Source organism: Papio anubis, chromosome 11, assembly GCF_008728515.1.
Source record: "Papio anubis isolate 15944 chromosome 11, Panubis1.0, whole genome shotgun sequence".
NCBI classification, from domain to species: domain Eukaryota; kingdom Metazoa; phylum Chordata; class Mammalia; order Primates; family Cercopithecidae; genus Papio; species Papio anubis.
This window is the reverse complement of record NC_044986.1, coordinates 93,405,257-93,425,406: the sequence shown is the minus strand read 5'-3', so window position 1 is coordinate 93,425,406 and position 20,150 is coordinate 93,405,257. Positions and strand designations below refer to the sequence as shown.

At 34.2% G+C, this 20,150-nt stretch overlaps 1 protein-coding gene across 1 annotated transcript in view; it reads left to right on the top strand.

Annotated features, from left to right (window-relative positions):
* The window catches only part of CCDC7 (coiled-coil domain containing 7), a 408,075-nt gene that overhangs the window by 375,245 nt on the left and 12,680 nt on the right, over window positions 1-20,150 (top strand). The window contains exons 34-42 of the mRNA XM_031652409.1: window positions 1,163-1,246; window positions 11,546-11,629; window positions 11,845-11,928; window positions 12,153-12,257; window positions 12,349-12,414; window positions 13,786-13,869; window positions 14,544-14,666; window positions 17,367-17,492; window positions 18,664-18,753. Coding sequence (XP_031508269.1) covers window positions 1,163-1,246; window positions 11,546-11,629; window positions 11,845-11,928; window positions 12,153-12,257; window positions 12,349-12,414; window positions 13,786-13,869; window positions 14,544-14,666; window positions 17,367-17,492; window positions 18,664-18,753 — 846 coding nt within the window. The remainder of the gene's footprint in view (window positions 1-1,162; window positions 1,247-11,545; window positions 11,630-11,844; window positions 11,929-12,152; window positions 12,258-12,348; window positions 12,415-13,785; window positions 13,870-14,543; window positions 14,667-17,366; window positions 17,493-18,663; window positions 18,754-20,150) is intronic.

Here is a 20,150-nt window from a genome sequence, read left to right as displayed (position 1 = left end):
GTTGTTATTGCTATAGGTCATCATTTTCACAAAATATTTTAATTAAATTAATGACTTGTTCTGTCAATCTGATGCATCTTTTCATTTTGGAGATGATACCCTAAATTGTTCCTATTTCTATACAGATTGTAATGGTGGTACATATGGGATGCAAAGGTCATTGTGCAGCTTTAAAATTTATTCATGGACTCAACCATTTCTCCAGAGCAAAACTTCTACTCTATGATGTCTGAGTCATTGCAGTTTTCACCCTACAGTCACATGCTCTGCTAAGACCCAAGTTCACCCACAAAACTTGAGGCCCAGTAGATGACCCAGCTTCATAAATCCAGATTATTCAATTTTTAATATGAATTCCCTTTATTAATTTTGATTTTATTTTTCTGTCATTGACCCTAGTAGTTGTTTCAAAAGCAAGCAAAAAGTTCAAATCATATCAAAACTCAAAGGGAAAGGAATCTAATCTCAGTGCTGATACGAATGCAAAATCACCCATTTCTTCCTCCCCATCTACAAAGTCTACATTCTAAATGGACCTGAGAGGGCACTTTCTACCAGTCCACAATAATCACTGCTGTCACATAACTTATAGTTACATGACATAAAAAGGGTCTAAAATATTCTTAGAAGAATCAGAGAATTTCTCCCTGATGGTTAACTTTCTGTGACTATAAAGACCATAGTTCACAAGTTGACTTGTGAATAAAATTATATTCCACCTCACAAGGTATATCCATACCTGGTGTATGGATATGCTTGTATGAAGTATGAAGATGCTTAAAAATTATATTCTTATCATAAACTCTCTAGGATGATTTCAGTTTGCAGAAGAGGCAGCATTGTATGGAAGAAAGCACTGATTAGGAGTAACGAACATCTATTTCTGTATAAGTTTTTGAGTTAACTATATATCTGATTTTGTTCAAATCACTAAACTTCTCTAGGCTTATATGATTGCTAAGAATGCTTCCAGTTCTAAAGCTTTGTAATTCTGCAGTCCAGAGCTTTTTTTTTTTTTTACTAATTCATCTTCTTTAATGACTGATGCTAATTAAGTTATTACTATTTATATGTACAAATATACCATCACATACACACAGACACAGACATATGTTACAATTTACCTTTCAAAGCATTTTGAAAATCTGTTTTGTTTTTATAGAGACTGGCCTAAAACACTTGAAAGGTGTTAATGAAAAAGATATAATAAAAGATCTAATCAACATACAGTCAAAGAGGCATGCAGGTAAGAACAAGAATTTTTCAAGCCTCCTGTTAATGGCTTATTTAGCTCTGAAGTTAAATTAAATATGGTTCTTTGATGATGACTGTAGCTGTAAGTCATCATTACATGAGAAAATATCTTCATAAATTTCTTCCTGTAATTTGTGGAACTCTAGTATTTGCTATCAATGGAACATTAGTTAGATATAATTAGTTTTAGAACTTATTTATTGGTAAAGAATCCATAAAAATGCAAGGCTGTTGTGACCCAAATATATGCTTGATGCTATCATTTCAAATGCTATACTGTAATTCAATGCTGACTTCAGGTCCTGAATATCTCTGAAACAATTTTCTGTCTTAATTATCTGTCTAATATTCTCAGTGGGGTGTTGAAGTCTCCCACTATTATTGTATTAGAGCCTAAGTCTCTTTGAAGGTCTCTAAGAACTTGCTTTATGAATCTGGGTGCTCATGTGTTAGATGCTTATATTTAGGATAGTTAGATCTTCTGGCTGAATTGAACCTTTACCCTTAGTAATGCAGCACTATTCACAATAGCAAAGACATGAAATCAACCCAAATGCCCATCAGTAATAGACTAGCTAAAGAAAAGTTGGTACATATACACCATGGAATACTATGCAGACATAAAAAAGAAACAAGATCATGTCCTTTGCAGGGACATTGATGGAGCTGGAGGCCATTATCCTTAGCAAACTAACACAGGAATAGTAAACCAAATACTGCATGTCCTCACCTATAAATGGGAGCTAAATGATGAGAACATATGGACACACAGAGGGGAACAACACACACTGGGGCCTTTTGGAGAGTGGAGGATGAAAAAGGGACAGGATCAGGAAAAATAACTAATGGGTACTAGGATTAATACTTGGGTGATGAAATAATCTATACAACAAAACCCCATGACACAAGTTTACCTATGTAACAAACTTGCGCTTGTACCCTGAACTTAAAATGAAAGTTGAAAAAAATGAAAACAGATGCTGTACTTATCATTTTATATTTCTGGCCTAGAAAGGAAAGTTGCCTTAAATTTGTAAAAGCATACAGACTAACTTGTGAATGTGATAAGAAGAGGAATATAACAGATAGTCATTTTATTGGCTACCCATCCTCTCTATTTGATAAAAATATCAGGTAAATTTACAATCTCTCAGCTACAGTAAAGTTATTTAATTGTGTTCCATGATTTAGTGATTAAACAACTAAATTTACTTCTGGAATAATAGTGTTAGGCATATTTTTCCTTGATCTTTGGTGAGATACTGAAAGAGGCAGGGAGCTTAACAGAGAAATAAGGGAAAGAGGCCATTAAAGAGAGTCCCCCTGAAACCACTATCATTCAAAAGTGGCAGTGTGCATACCAAAAGCAGTGCTCCTGGAGGAACAATATTAGAATCTTCTTGTAGTAGAGAAAAATAATGTAAAATAGTCAAAAGAAATCAGTAAAAAGCAAACAGCAAGTTTTGAAATATGATGAATAAATCAATATCTAGATTTGTCTATAATATCATCCAAAATATCCAAAATATCCAGTTTTTATTCTAAAATTCATAGGAACCAAAAAAAAAAAAAGAGCCTGAATACCCAAAGCAATCATAAGCAAAAAGAACAAAGCTTGTAGTATCACATTACCTGACTTCAAACTATACTATAAGGCTACAGTAACCAAAACAGTGTGATACTGATACAAAAACGGACGTGTAGACCAGTGGAACAGAATACAGAACCCAGAAAGAAAGCCACACACCTACAGCTATCTGATATTTGACAAAGTCAACAAAAATAAGCAATGGAGAAAGGATTCCCTATGCAATAAACGGTGCTGAGATAGCTGGCTAGCCATATGTAGATGAAACTAGACCCCTACCTTTCACCATATACAAAAATTAACTCAGGATAGATTACAAATTTAAATGTAAGTCTTCAAACTATAAGAATCCTAAAAGAAAAATTAGGAAACACCATTCTGGACATTGGCCTTGGAAAATAATTTATGACTAAGTCCTCAAAAGCAATTTCCACAAAACCAAAAATTGACAAGTGGGACCTAATTAAACGAAAGAGCTTCTGCAGAGCAAAAGAAACTACTAACAGAGTAAACAGACAACCAACATAATGGGAGAAAATATTCACAAACTATGGTTAAGACAAAGGTCTATATCCAGAATCTGTAAGGAACATAAACAGTTCAGCAAGCAAAAAACAGCCCCATTAAAGAGTGAGCAAAAGACATGAACAGACACTTCTCAAAAGAAGATATACAAGCTGCCAACAAACATGAGAAAATGCTCCACATCACTAATCATCAGAGAAATGCGAATCAAAACCACCATCTAACACCAGTCAGAATGGCTATTATTTAAAAATAAAAATAAAAAACAGATGCTGGAAAGGCTCTAGGTGGGAATGTACATTAGTTCAGCCACTGTGGAAAGTAGTGTGGAGATTTCCCAAAGAACTTAAAACAGAACTGCCATCCTATCCAGCAATCCCGTTACTGGATATGTATCCAAAAGAAAATAAATGATTCTGCTAAAACGACACATGCACTTATATGTTCATTGCAACACTATTCACAATCACAAAGACATGGAATCAACCTAAGTGCCCATCAGTGGGGGATTGGATAAAGAAAATCTGGTACATATATATGTAATGGAATACTATACAGCCATAAAAAAGAGTGAAATCATGTCTGTTGCAGCAACATGGATGCAGCCAGAGGCCATTAACCTATGCAAATTAACCCTGGGAACAGTAAACCAAATACAGTGTGTCCTCACTTATAAGTGGAAGCTAAGCATTGGGTAGATATGGACATAAATATGGTAAAAATAGACACCAGGGACTACTGGTAGAGAGGTAGTCAGGGGGCAGGAGGTAAAAAACTACCTATGGGGTACTGTGCTCACTACCTTGGTGACAGGATCATTCATACTCCAAGCCTCAGTGACATGCAATATGCCCAGGTAACAAACCTGCACATGTCACCCCTGAATCAAAGAAAGTTGAAATTTTAACATAAATACATTATAAATAAATAAAACTAAAATGCCTAGTTTTTAGTTTAAAATTATGAGCCATTCAAAGAAACAGTAAAGCATAACCCATACACAGGGGGAAGAAAAGTAGGCAACAAAAAATTCTGTGGGAGTGCAAGATGTTAGACTTGGCAAAGACTACAAAGCAGTTATTATAAATAGGTTCACAGAATTCAAGGAAACCATAATTAAAGCATAAAAGGGGGTATGGTGACAATGTGTGTATTCACTGCCCAGATTGCCAGAACAAAATACTGAACTGGGTACCTTAAACATCAGAAATTGATTTTCTCACAGTTCTGAACACTAAAACTTCAAAATCAAAGGGCTGCCAAGGTTGATTTCTGGTGATGCCTCTCTTCCTGGCTCAACGACACACTTAGAGAAATGCTAAGTGCACTGGGAAGTCTCCACAATAGAATTGAACAAGCAGAAGAAAGAACTTCAGAGCTCAATGACAAGGCTTTTGAATTAACTCAATCCATCACACACAAAGAAACAAGAATTTTGAAAAATGAACAAAGACTCCAAGAAGTTTGGGACTATGTTAAATGTTCAAACCTGAGAATAATTGGAGTTCCTGAGAAGAAGAGAAATCTAAAAGTTTGGAAAACATATTTGAGAGAATAATCAAGAAAAACTTCTCCAACCTTGCTAGAGATCTAGACATCTAAACACGAGAAGATCAAAGAACACCTGGGAAATTCATTGCAAAAAGATCATCATGTAGGCATATAGTCATCAGGTTATCTAAAGTCAAGATAAAGAAAAGAATCTTAAGAGCTGTGAGGCAAAAGCATCAGGTAACCTATAAAGGAAAACCTGTCATATTAACACCAGGTTTCTCAGCAGAAACCCTACATGTTAGAAGGAATTGGGGTCCTATTTTTAGCCTCCTTAAATGAAACAATAATCACTCAAAAATTTTGTATCCAGTGAAATTGAGCTTCATAAATGAAGGAAAGATACAGTCTTTTCCAGATAAGCAAATGCTGAGATAATTTGCAACTACCTAGCCAGTACTATAAGAACTGCTAAAAGGAGCTCTAAATCTTCAAACACTCAAAATACACCAAAATAGAACCTCCTTAAAACATAAATCTCACAGGACCCATATAACATTAACACAGTGGGGTGGGGTGGGAAGTATTCAGGCTACAAATGGTATGATGAATGGAATAGTACCTCACATCTCAATACTAACATTGAATGTAAATGACCTAAATGCTCCACTTAAAAGATACAGAATTGCAGAATAGATAAGAATTCACCAACCAAGTTTCTGCTGTCTTCAGGAGACTCAACACAAAAGGACTCACATAAACTTAAGGTAAAGGTGTGGAAAAAGATGTTCTGTGCAAATGGACATCAAAAGCAAACAGGAGTAGCTATTCTTATATTGGACAAAACAAACCTTAAACCAACAGCAGTTAAAAATGACAAAGAAGGACATTATAGAATGATAAAACAGCTAATCCAACAGGAAAATGTCACAATTCTAAATATATATGCACCTAATACTGGATATGTCAAGTTTATAAAACAATTACTACCAGAGCTAAGAAATGAGATGACACAATAATAGTGGGGGACTTTAATACTCCACTGACAGCACTAGACAAGTCATCAGGACAGAAAGTCAACAAAGAAACAATGAACTTGAACTCTACCCAACAACAAATGGACTTAACAGATATCTACAGAGCATTCTACTCAAAAACTGCAGAATATACATTCTATTCATCAGCACATTGAACATTCTCCAAGACAGACCATATGACAGGCCACAAAACAAGTCTCAGTAAATTTAAGAAAATCGAAATTATATCAAGTACTCTCTCAGACCACAGTGGAATAAAATTGTAAATCAAATCCAAAAGGAACCCTAAAAATCATGCAAATACAAAGAAATTAAATAACCTGCTCCTGAATGATCACTGGGTCAAGGGGGAAATCAAGATGGAAATTTAAAAATTATTTGAACTGAACAATAATAGTGACACAACCAATCAAAATCTCTGGGATACAGCAAAAACATTGCTAAGAGGAAAGTTCACAGCATTAAATGCCTAAATCAAAAAGTCTGAAAGAGCACAAAGAGACAATCTAAGGTCACACCTCATGGAATTGGAGAAACAAGAACAATCCAGACCCAAACCCAGCAGAAGAAAAGAAATAACAAAGATCAGAGCAGAACTAAACAAGAATGAAACAAGCAAACAAAAAAATACAAAAGATAAATGAAACAAAAAGCTGATTATTTGAAAAGATAAATAAAATTGATAGACCATTAGCAAGATTAACCAAGGAAAGAAGAGAGAAGATCCAAATAAGCTCAATTAGAAATGAAACAGGAGTTATTACAACTGATACCACAGAAATAGAAAACATTATTCAAGTCTACTCTGAACACATTTACCCATATAAACTAGAAAATCTACAGGAGATGGATAAATTCATGGAAATATACAATCCCCTTAGATTAAACCAGGAAGGTATAGAATCTCTGAACAGATCAATAACAAGCAGCAAGATTGAAATGGTAATTTAAAAATTGCCAACAACAAAAAAGTTCAGGATCAAATGAATTCACAGCTGAACTATCCAACATTCAAAGAAGAATTGGTACCAATCCTATTGACATTATTCCAAAAGATACAGAAGAAGGAATCCTCCCTAAATCGTTCTATGAAGCCAGTATCACCCTAATACCAAAACCAGAGAAGGACATAACAAAAAAAAAGAGAAAACTACAGACCAATATCCCTGATGAACATAGATGAAAAAATCCTCAACAAAATACTAGCAAACCAAATCCAAGAGCATATCAAAAAGATAATCCACCACTATCTAGTGGGTTTCGTACCAGATATGCAGGGATGGTTTAACATATGCAAGTCAATAAATGTGATACACCACATAAACAGAATTAAAAACAACGATCAATCACATGATCATCTCAATAGATGCAGAAGAAGCACTTGACAAAATCCAGCATCCCTTTATGATTAAAACCCTCAGCAAAACTGGCATAAAAGGAACATAATTTAAGGTAATAAAAGCTATCTATGACAAACCCACAGCCAACATTATACCGAAGGGGTTTTGAAAGCATTCCCCCTGAGAACTGGAACAAGACAAGGATGCCCAACCTCACCACGTCTATTCAACATAGTACTGGAAGTCCTAGCCAGAGCAATCAGACAAGGAAAAGAAGTAAAGGGCATCCAAATCAGTAAAGAGGAAATCAAACTGTTGCTGTTTGCTGATGATATGATCATATACCTAGAAAGCACTAAAGACTTATCCAAAAAGCTCCTAGAACTCGTAAATGAATTCAGCAAAGTTTCAGGATACAAACTTAACATACACAAATCAGTAGTGCTGCTCTACACCAACAGTGACCAAGCTGAGAATCAAATCAAGAACTCAACTCCTTTCACAATAGCTGCCAAAACAAACAAACAAACAAAGGTAGGAATATACTTAATCAAGGACTTGAAAGACCTCTACAAGGAAAACTACAAAACACTGCTGAAAGAAATCCTAGACAACACAAACAAATGACCATATTCTCAAAAGCAATCTACAAATTCAATGCAATTCCCATCATTCTTTAGAGAACTAGAAAAAAAATCCTAAAATTCATATGGAACCAAAAAAGAGCCCACATAGCCAAAGCAAGACTAAGCAAAAAGAATAAATCTGAAGGGATCATATTACCTGACTTCAAACTATACTATAAGGCCATAGTCACCAAAACAGTATGGTATTGGTATAAAAATAAACACATAGACCAATGGAACAGAATAGAGAACCCAGAAATAAAGCCAAATACTTACAGCCAACGGATCTTCGACAGAACAAACAAAAACATGAAGTGGGAAAGAACACCATATTCAACAAATGGTGCTGGGATAATTGTCAAGCCACATGTAGAAAAATGAAACTGGATCCTCATCTCTCACCTTATACAAAAATCAACTCGAGATGGATCAAAGACTTAAATCTAAGACTTGAAACTATAAATTTCTAGAAGATGACATTGGAAAATCCCTTCTAGACATTGGCTTAAGCAAAGACTTCATGACCAAGAACCCAAAAGCAAATGCAACAAAAACAAAGATAAATAGATGGGACTTAATTAAATTAAAAAGCTTCTACACAGCAAAAGAAATTATCAGCAGAGTTAACAGACAACCCTCAGAGCGGTAGAAAATCTTCACAATCTATATATCCAACAAAGAACTAATATCCAGAATCCACAAAGAACTCAAATCAGCAAGAAAAAAAAATCCCATAAAAACGTGGGCTAAGGGCATGAATAGACAATTCTCAAAAGAAGATGTACAAATGGCCAACAAGCATATGGAAAAATGCTCAACATCACTAATTATCAGGGATACACAAATGAAAACCATAATGCAATACCACCTCATTCCTGCAAGAATGGCCATCATCAAAAAATCAAAAAATAATAGATGTTGGCATGGATGCAGTGAAAAGGAAACACTTTTACTGTGGAAAACAGTGTGGAGAGTCCTTAAAGAACTAAAAGTAGATCTACCCTTTGATCCAGAAATCCCACTTCTAGGTATCTACCCAGAGGAAAGGAAATCATTGTACAAAAAGGTACTTGCACACGTATGTTTATAGCAGTACAATTTGCCATTGCAAAAATATGGAATCAGCCCACATGCCCATCAATCAACGAATGGATAAAGAAAATGTGGTGTGTATATACCATGGAATACTACTCAGCCATAAAAAGGAACAAAATAATGGCATTCACAGCAACCTGAATGGAATTAGAGACTATTATTATAAGTGAAGTAACTCAGGAATGGAAAATCAAACGTTATATGTTCTCACTCATGTGGGAACTAAGCTATGAGGATGCAAAGGCATAAGAATGGTATGTTGGACTTTGGGGACTTGGGGAAAGAGTAGGAGGTGTCAAGGGACAAAAGACTACGCATTGGGTACAGTGTACACTGCTTGGGTGATGGATGCTCCAAAATCTCACAAATCACCACTAAAGAACATTCATGAAACCAAACACCACCTGTTCCCCAAAAACTTACTGAAATAAAAAAATAAAAATTTTTAAACAGTTTAAAAAATACAATAACACTGGATAGTAACTCAAATCCACAGGAACAAATGCAAAAAATATATAAACAAGAAGGTTAGTATAGTAAATACTATAAATATGTACTTGCTCATCTTTCTTAGCTTAATTAAAATGCACAGTATTATATAAATAATCAATCATAACATCAATTATAACAATGTCTTTAATATATGTAGTTGTAATACACATAATAGTGCAAAAATGTTGAAGAAGGAATAACGCTATATGGGAGTAATATTTCTGTACTTCACTGGAATTTGATTAGTATAAACTCCAGTAGAATCTAAAATTGACTGTAGTCAAAACTACACAAATATGTCAACATCTTAAAAAACATTGAATTGAACATTTTACATAAGCATATAGCATGATATGTTATTTATTTTGTAAAAATATCTCAGTGAATTCCAGGCAGGATCATATTTAAAAAGAATTAAGGCAATGAGAGGATACGGTAAGGGAGGAAACATGAATGTTACTGGATTGCAAATTACTTTAGTACATAGATTCTCTTCCTAAATGCTTAACCTTATCTCCCCTAAAATGCTCTTCTCATTGCCTTCCTTCTTATTATCTAAGAATCTTTGCATACTCACTTGAAATGAACCATTCCTTCTTATGTGTACTAGTTAGAGTAATAATCGGAGAGGCTAAAATATGACTGCTCGTATTCCCTATTTTTATGTTTCTATAGATCTGCTTATGTTCACAAAATATAGCTGTGTACTTATGGAAAATACGTTCTTATGTGTCTCGGTTCATTTTGGTAATGGTGCCTCAGCTGGTCCATACTTTGGTTTAGATTTCACTGGTGTTATATTTGGGCTTCAGATGTTACACTGTAAAACTTAACATTTATTCAAGAGCTCAGACATTTCTTCAGAGCAAAACTTTACTCTGTGGTATCTGGGTCATTATAGGTTTCCAACTTTAGCATATAGTCTGCTATAAACAACTTTCTCTCACAAAATATTAGGTCCACCAGTTGACCCAAGTCACCCATTCTAATTTTCCCTTTTCAATATGAACTCACCTTTCATAACTTTCATGTATTTTTCCTTTTATATGACCTAGTCAGTAGTTTTCAAATCTAGCAAAAGATTCAAATCACATAAAAACTCCAGTGGAAAGGAATGCAATCTCCATGCTTCTGCTACTACAAGTTTACTTACTTTATCCTCCCCAGCTACAAAGTCTACAAACTCAAGAAGATATGAAAGTCACATTTTCATATTCCACAAAATATCTAATTATTTTTCTACATTATTTATCCATACTTGATTTACAGTTACAAATCTTAGAAATGACATGAAGTCTTTATGAACAAATCAAAGCACTTTGCCCCACAATAACTCTCTGTGACTGTGGAGACCATGATTTGCAAATTGACCTATTCTTGAAAATGTTATCTTTTATCTCACCAGGTACATCCCACAGTAGATAGTGCTACTGGTGTAAAATTTAAAGTTATATTATCATCATAAACTTTCTAGGATAATTTTAGTTTGCATAAGAGATGCCATTATATAGTAAAGTCACTGGTTAAGGAATTACAAAGTGTTGGTTTGTGCATCAGTTTTGTCATTATCTTGATGTGGTCTTGTTCAAATCATGAAACATCTCTGAACTTCAATATAATAGGCTTATATGATTGCTAATAGCCCTTCAAATTCTGTTTTGTGATGCTTACTGCAATAAGACATTATATTGCAACTCTTCTACTATAATAATAAATACTCACTACACATGCATACACACACATAAAATGTTTACCTTATAAAATATATTGAAATCTGCTTTATTTCTATAGAGACTAATAAGGATCTCTTAGCAGATGCTATTGGACTATTGGACGAGGTATAATAAAGGGGTCAATTAAAACACAATTTAAATGTCACCCAGGTAAAAAAAAAATTCAAGACTAATATTTATGGTTTATTCATATCCCTGGAGTTAAATTAAGTATGACCCTTTAATGACAATAGTACCAATATGTTAGTATTATATAGGTGAAATTCTAAATGAATATCCTCCTATAATTAAACACACACATATACTCAGAGATATGGTAATGTTTATCTTACAAAATATATTGATATCTGTTTTATTTCTACAGAGACTGATAAGGAACACTTGGCAGATGCTATTGGAAGAGTTATAATAAAGGGATCAATCAATGCACAACTAAAAGGTCACCAGGGTAAGAAAAAGAATTTCTTACATCTAATATTTACGGCTGATTTATATTCCCTGAGTTAAATTAAGTATAGACCTTTAATAACAAAATATCTATATTATAGTGTTACATAAGTAAAATTATTCATGAATACCTTCCTATAATTAAACACACAAACACACACAAGTATGGTAATGATAACCTTACAAAATATACTGAAATCTGTTTTATTTCTATAGAGACTGATAAGAACTTCTTTGCATATGCTATTGGAAGAGGTGTAAGGAAGGAGTCAATCAAGACACAATTAAAAAGTCACCCAGGTAAGAAAAAGCAATTTCAAGGCTAATATTTATGGTTTATTTATATTCCTGGAGTTAAATTAAGTGTGGACATTTAATGACAATAGTACCTATTTGTTATTACACAGGTAAAATTCTTCATGAATATCCTCCCATAATTAAACACACACACACACACACACACACACAGAGGTATGGTAATGTTTACCTTATAAAATATATTGAAATCTGTTTTATTTCAATAGAGACTGATAAGGAATTCTTGGCAGATGCTATTGGAAGAGGTATAATAATAGGGCCAATCATTAGACAACTGAAGAGTCACCAAGGTAAGAGAAAGAATTTTTCAAGTCTAATATTTAGGCTTATTTATATTCCCTGAGTTAAATTAAGTGTAGACCTTTAATGACAACAGTACCTATATCATAGTACTTTCCATAGCAAAAGATGCTATTGGAAGAGATATAATAAAGGGACCAATCAATGCACAATTAAAGAGTCACCAGGGTAAGAAAAAGAATTTTTGAGTCTAATATTTGTGACCTATTTATGTTCCCTGAGTTAAATTAAGTATAGACATTTCATGACAATAGTGCCTACATGTTAGTGTTACATAGGTAAAATTCATCATGAGTATCCTTTAATTAAGCTCTAGCATTTACTATCAGTGGAACATTAGCATATTATTGATTTTAAAACTCATCCATTTGAAAAGTAATGCATAAAAATTCAGTGTTACAGTTACCTTAGAGTAGTCTCAGTGTAGGCATTTCCAAAGCTATTCTACTTACTTTTTGTTTCTGAAAAGTGATGTTTAATTAGCAAAAGCAGAAAGGCAAAAGCAGAAAGGCTAGCTGAAGACTGTGATGACAAGAGGAGTACAACACGTAACTATTTCACTGGTTATCCATTCCCTCTATTTGATAAAAATGTCAGGCAAATTTATAAAGTCTCACCTACAATACAGTACTTTATTTGTGTTAGGTAATTCAGAGATTACACTACTGACTTTCATCTTGGTGTAAGATTGTTATGTAGTTATACAATTTTCTTTGATCTCTGGTGTGACACAAAAAGAGGCAGACAGCTAACAGAGAAACAATGTAAAGAGACACATTCAAAGCCGGCCCTCTAAAACCAATGTTATCCAAGGTACTGGATGCATGTGCAAGGTTCTGCCCCTTGGAGAGCAGCAGTAGCACTTCACACTATAGGCAAGAGACTTTAGTAGAATGGCCCAGTCACAGCGCTATGCAAATAATAAGGAGAGAACGACAAGCCCCAGATAGAGGAGGAGGAAATCTGGAGATGCTACAGTATATTATGGAAACTGTCAAATCTTTAGCAAAAATTATTAATATGTAAAGAAATAGTGAAGTGTGACCTACACCAAGGAAAAGGGCATGCCACAGTAACTGTTTGTGAGAGTCCCAGGTGTTGGACCTAGCCAGCGAAACCTCAAAGCACTTATTACAAGTATGTTCTTAGAGTTAAAGGAAATTATTCTTAAGGAAGAAAAGGAAGATAATGGAGATTGATATCAAATAAGATGGAAATTTCAAAAGATAACATGGCAAAGCCCTGTCTCTACAAAAAATACAAAAATTAGCCAGGTGTGGTGGTGCACACCTGTCGTCCCAGCTACTTGGAGAGGCTGAGGCAGGAGGACCACTTGAGCCCAGGAGGTTGAAGCTGCAGTGAGCCATGTTCACACCTCTGCGCCCCAGCCCGAGTGACAGAACGAGATCCTGTTTCTAAATAAAAAAAAAAAAAAGGAAAAGAAAAGAAAAAAATTTCAAAAGAAAAAAGAACTAAAATACATATGTAACATAAATGGTTACCTTACAAAGTGTTTTGAAATTTATTTTATGTCTATAGAGACTGATGTAGAACCCTTGACAAATGCTATTGGTTCAAGTAAAACAATTGGTGAGATAAAGACACAACTAAGGACTCACTATGGTAAGAATAATAATTTTAAGTCTAATATTTACAGTTTAGTTATCTTCTCTGGGGTTTTAGAGTGAATCTTTAATGATAACAGTACCTATATTTCATGGGCAAATGTCTTCATGAATTTTCTCTTATAATTAAACTCTCATATTATCAATGGGAAATTAGCTAGAAAGTTTTAAAACCTCTAGACAATGATTTTTTAAAAATATGAGGTTTATAATTCTCTGTTTAAATAAATGTTTTCTACAATAATCCATGTTACTTTTATAACAATAGGATTAATGAAAAATAAATCTAATAAACATTGGTTGAATTGGGACAGGGAGGGATCAAGTAGCTTATGCATAGACCTCTGACCTCCAAAACTATCTTTCTAAATGTATCCTTTCAAATGTAGACTATGGATCAATTATAGAAATGAACATTTGGTCAAACTAAAATGAACTTGGGATAAAGGTTGAAATTAAGGAAGATACTATCACAGAATGCAGAACAAAGACGAGAAAGAGAAAATGATGAGAGACTACACAGAAATTTACGTAATAGACAAGTGGCCATTTAATAAAATGTGGGAAGAAAAATTACCAGTGCAGAAATAGAGACAAATACGTGGAGTTGGGGATTAGTGTGTGAATAATCAGGAGTACTCATACACTTTTTCTTTTAAAATTTTATTTTAGATGTGAATTTATTTAAAAACAAAGATATGTCCATACAACGTCAAGAAGGTATCTTCAATAGGAGCATTACACCAAGTAAATTCCCAACAAAAGTGATCAATTTATCACCCTTTGAAAATAAAGGTAAAGAATTATGTATGAAGATATGAATTCAGTATCTAATTACCTAGAATAGTTTTAAAGTATGCCTTTTCATTTACTCTTTATGCATCTTACTTTTTTTCAGAAATATCTTAGGAAAATTCTTACAAGCGTAAAAATAAAATTGTTTTAATCCATCCTTTTTATTGGCAGCATGATACTTCATAGTAAGAACATTTTATTCAATCATTCTATTAAAGAGCAATGACATTTTAGGGTTGAGATTTCTTATTAAAGTACACATGGATTTTTAACGTTAAATGATATTTCCAGATTGCTTTCCTAAAGGGCTAATAAATTAACATTTTCATTTGGCAATCTTTAGGGAAAATTCTTTTCTCTGCATAACCATCTGCAATACGGATTGCTGAGTTTTTTTCTCATTTATACCCATCTGAAAGTTACTAAATTATATCTCACTCTTATTTTAATTTTTATTTCCATATTTGTTAGTGTTTTACTACTCCATATCTACCCTAAAACTTTAAAAAGCATAAAACAGTAACTGCTTAGGTAACTGATGATTGTCTTGGCTAGGCTAGCATGCATTTTTGGTCAAATTATCAATTCACCCACATGTATAGCAGTTGACTGGCTGTTGTTTGAGACAATGATGTATAGAGTGGGCCCATTCAGTAAATAGAAACTTCACTGGTTGTTCAAAAAGAAAGCAAGAGGGCCAGGTGCGGTGGCTCACGCCTGTAATCCCAGCACTTTGGGAAGCTGAGGCAGACAGATCATGAGGTCAAGAGACCATCCTGGCCAACATGGTGAAACCCTGTCTCTACTAAAAATACAGAAATTAGCTGGGCATGGTGGCACGTGCCTGTAGTCCCAGCTACTTGGGAGGCTGAGGCAGGAGAATCGCTTGAATCCAGGAGGTGGAGGTTGCAGTGAGCCGAGATCACACCACTGCACTCCAGCCTAGCGACAGAGCAAGACTCCATCTCAAAAAAAAAAAAAAAAAAAAAAAAAAGCAAGAATGTAAAAAGTAGATGACTAAGTATAAAGTTGTTAACTTGGTAACTGAAAGTATTAAAAGAATTCTAAGGTTACATGGAGGAAGCAATTACAGAAAGGAATTGCCATACCCAGAACTGAAGGAGATCTCTGCATAAGGTGTAGATTGGATGGTGCTAGTGTCCCTGATTCTGTGGTAGGACCTTGGATCCATACTTCTGAAGGAGGTGCCCTGGCCATCTACTGCTAGTTTCTAAGCAGGGAGGAATAATAAAACTGGTTCTGCAAATATTGGGAAAAAAATGCAAACTCTTTGTTGCTATGGGAGGAATTGCTACTTCTGGGATAAGGAAACAATACTGAGATGTTCTTCACAGAAACTGAAAAGAGACAGGAAGCTCTCAAAGCCCACTAGGAACAAAATGAGAAGAACAAGTCTGTCCTTTTTCCTCCAAATTTGCAGTTTTCCTCTATCTAGCCTATCTTGTACAGCCTGCCTTGGAGCTACTTTGCAAAGCAAAAATGTGGTCTGCAGAATCCCAGATCCCGTATCATAAAGCAGAGTTTAGAAGGGTGGTTTGGCGACTGAACTTAATAACTGACCCAGGAGGTGAGTTGGCTGCATGTTTCTCATCATCCAACCAACTAGCTAGGAGTCTTCAAGTTCTAAGAGCAGCATGCAGGCAAGCCTCAATGTATAAGCAGTTTTGAAGTCTCTGCTCACACACACGCAATGTAACAGTGGTGAGACAGGGACAGACCGCAGAATACATTCCCATTAACAAAAAGCGGGGAGAAACGAAGGCAAATATGGCAGTCAGTGATCCATACAATAAGGTCACCTATTTCACCATTCAATAGCATTATAATTTTCTCAGTAAAAACATACATGAAAAAATAAATGAACCAGGATGTTGGAGGATACCAGAATGGAATGCAGACTGGGGAAAATGGAATCGATTATTTCTAGTCTCTGTTTTCTTTATTTCTGCTTTGATCTTCATTTTTTTTCTTCTGTTAGATTTATGCTTAGTTCTGCTTTTACTACTTCTGTAAAATGTAATTTTAGGTTGTTTATTTGATTCTTCTTTTATGATATAGACATTTAATGCTATACACTTTCCTCTTAGGACTACATTTTCTGCATCCCATAAGTTTTTGTATGTTATGTTTTTATTTTCTTTTGTCTGTAGATATATTTAAATTTCCCTTTTTAATTTCCTCCTTGACACAATAGTTCTTCAGGAGCATATTGTTTAATGTTTCAAAGATCTATTAAGTTTCTTTTTATTCTCCTGTTACTGACATGTAGTTAATATTTGATGTAATTTTGATCTTACATTGTTAAGACCTCTTTTGTGGCCTAACATATGATCTATTCTGGAGAATGTTCTTTGTGCACTTGAGAAGAATGTGTATCCCGTTACTGTTGGATAGAACATTGTGTAATTGTCTGATAAACATGCTTTATCTTATGTGTAGTTCAAGTCCAGTGGTTATTTATTTTCTGTCTGGATGACCTGTCTCTTGTTCAATAGTTGGGGATATTGAAATTCCCTACTATTATTTTGTTGCAGTCTATGTATCCTTTCAGGTTTTTTTAAACGTTTGCTTTATATATTTAGATGCTTTGATGTTGTGTGCATATATACTGTGTGAGTATTAAAAATAATTACAAATGTCATCTATTGTATGGCTAACATATTTTCTAAATTTTTCTAGAGGAAACTTATGAGTACTCTTCACCCTATGCGATTGCACCTTCAAAAGCAGTTTATAGAACATATAGGGCTAGTTCAAGCTTTTCTAAAGACATCCATCTTCCTTTACTGAATCAACTCCCTTCAGGTAACTTTTAATATTTTTAGTGTACAGTATGATTTTTAAAATAAAGCTATAACTAAATGTAAATAACCAAGTTGTAATAGCTTCAGTCATATAACAGTTTAGCAAAACATAAATGAAAGTAAGTTGTGAGTTAAGTTTATCTAACATTTGTTCATTCTTAGCGATGAGTAGTGTCCCTGGCATTTCTCTTCCCCTTCTCCATTGTGACTAACTTGGAGCTCCATTTTGGTTCTCCACCTTTTTGTCTTGTTCACTACTATAGATTTTGTGGATGACTGAGATAAACTCATTTTATAATCTCTTTCTTATATTTATATGTCCCTCTTTTATTCAACCCCAGGGAGAGCACACAATAGAAATACAACATAAGGATAGGTGAGAAGAAAAATAAATCATATGTTTAGTTTTTCCCTTCATTATCATCTTCCTAGGCTTCTAACTCCATTAATATCTGAGAACTAAGATTTGATTCTTATCTGTCACTCCGGAGGCATCATTATGTAATTATCACCCTGGTACATTTTCTACAGTTAACTAAGTTTGAATTTTATTTTATTTTATTTTATTTAGAAACGGAGTCTTGCTCTGTCGCCCAGGCTGGAGTGCAGTGGCATGATCTCGGCTCACTGCAACCTCCGCCTCCTGGGTTCAAGTAATTCTCCTGCCTCAGCCTCCTGAGAGTTTGAACTTTTTAAAAAATGTAAATGATTTTTCTTTGATTTATTCTGTGCTCTAAAATAAATATCCATGGCACTTTCTATTCATAAAAGTTCTAAGTAAAAAATTAACAGGAAATGCAGAAAGTTGACTATTACTTTTGTTTTATTTTTTTACTACATGCAATATAAAAGGAAAAAGAAAACAATAAAAAGATATTTGGGCTTGCTTTTGGGGAAGCAAATGAATGTAAGCAAAGAAAGTGAAATCCATTTTCTTTCCCAGTGAGCTAGAAGAAAAAATGGTCAGAAATTATATATGACAATTATATATATTAAAATAATAAGCAAAATCCTGGGCTTCAGTGGATACAAAATAAAGTTAAAAGTTAAATTACTGAAAAAAAGTTGTAAGGAAACTGTGTTTTAGAAGACTAAGATTTATCTTAACTTTTTAAAAGTTGAAATTACTTAATTCTCCACATAATTTAATAATACTGTTCTCATTTTTTTAGGGCATTCGAAAGTTGTTACCTTAAACCCAAAAACTGTTGAATTTACTCTGCCTTCTGTGACCAACACAATTGGAAAACCTACCTATAAAGGTAAAAGAATCACTACAATACAGACATATGAAATAAAACTTTATGCTATATTCTCGTTGTCTCTCTTTACCAACCTCAAACCTCTAGGCTTCTTCCTCCAAACAACCAATCTTATGAGTAAGGTATCATTTCCCAAACCTTTCTTCAAACATGTAAAAATATATATGTAAACAGTGGTTTGTGGTTCTGAATAACAACAGGCTTATATGCTTATATCCTCCTCACTTTTAAATTGATAGAAATTTCTTTCATCTGTCACTTTTTAAGCTGCTGCATGATATTCTACAATGTGAATGTGTCCTAATTTATTCAATGATTCTTCTACTGAATAACATTTTATTATCGTTTTTTGCCACTACAAGCAATGGTGCAATAAATACCATTGTTCACATATATTTATATCACAGTGATTGCATTTCTATAAAAAAGAACATGTAAGTGAGGTTGGTGCATTAAAGGTATATATCATTTTAATTTTAATAGATATTAGGAAACTTTTCAAATTACTATAGCTAGTAGTTCTGCTAGTAAATGCATGAAATGCCTATTTCCAAGCACCTAAGCCAGAACTAGACTTTTCATGCATTGGAAATATTAAGAATATTAAGTAATATTGTTAAGATGTCAGTACCACTCAAAGTGATCTAAGGATTCAGTGCAATCTCTATCGAAATCCCAAATGCTTTTTTTTACAGAAAAAAGTAAGTTTTTTTTTTTTTTTTTAATTCATACAGAATCTTAGGGCAGCAGTCTCCAACCTTTTTGGCAGCAGGGACCGGTTTCATGGAAGACAATTTTTCCACAGAATGGTGGTGGGGGAATTATTTTAGGATGATTCAGGTGCATTACATTTATTGTGTACTTTATTTCTATTATTATTACACTGTAATATATAATGAAATAATTATACAATTCACCATAATGTAGAATCAGTGGTAGCCCTAAGCTTGTTTTTCTGCAACTAGGTAGTCCCATCTGGGGGTGATGGGAGACAGTGGTAGATTATCAGGTATTAGATTCTCATAAGAAGCACACAATCTAGATCCCTCACATGTACAGTTCACAATAGGGTTTGCACTCCTATGAGAATCTAATGCTGCCACTGATCTGACAGGAGGCAGAGCTCCAGTGGTAATGCCAGCAATGAGGAACAGCTGTAAATACAGATGAAGCTTCCCTTGCTCACCCACTGCTCGTCTCCTGCTGTGTGGCCCAGTTCCTAACAGGCCACGGACTAGGGGTTAGAGACCCTGTCCCTATAAGGGACCTGATAGTCAGAATAATCTTGATAAAGGACAAAATTGAAAGACTTACACTTCATAATTTCAAAACTTACTGCAAAGCTACAATAACCAAAATGATATGGTATTGGTCTAAAGACAAACACATATTTTGAT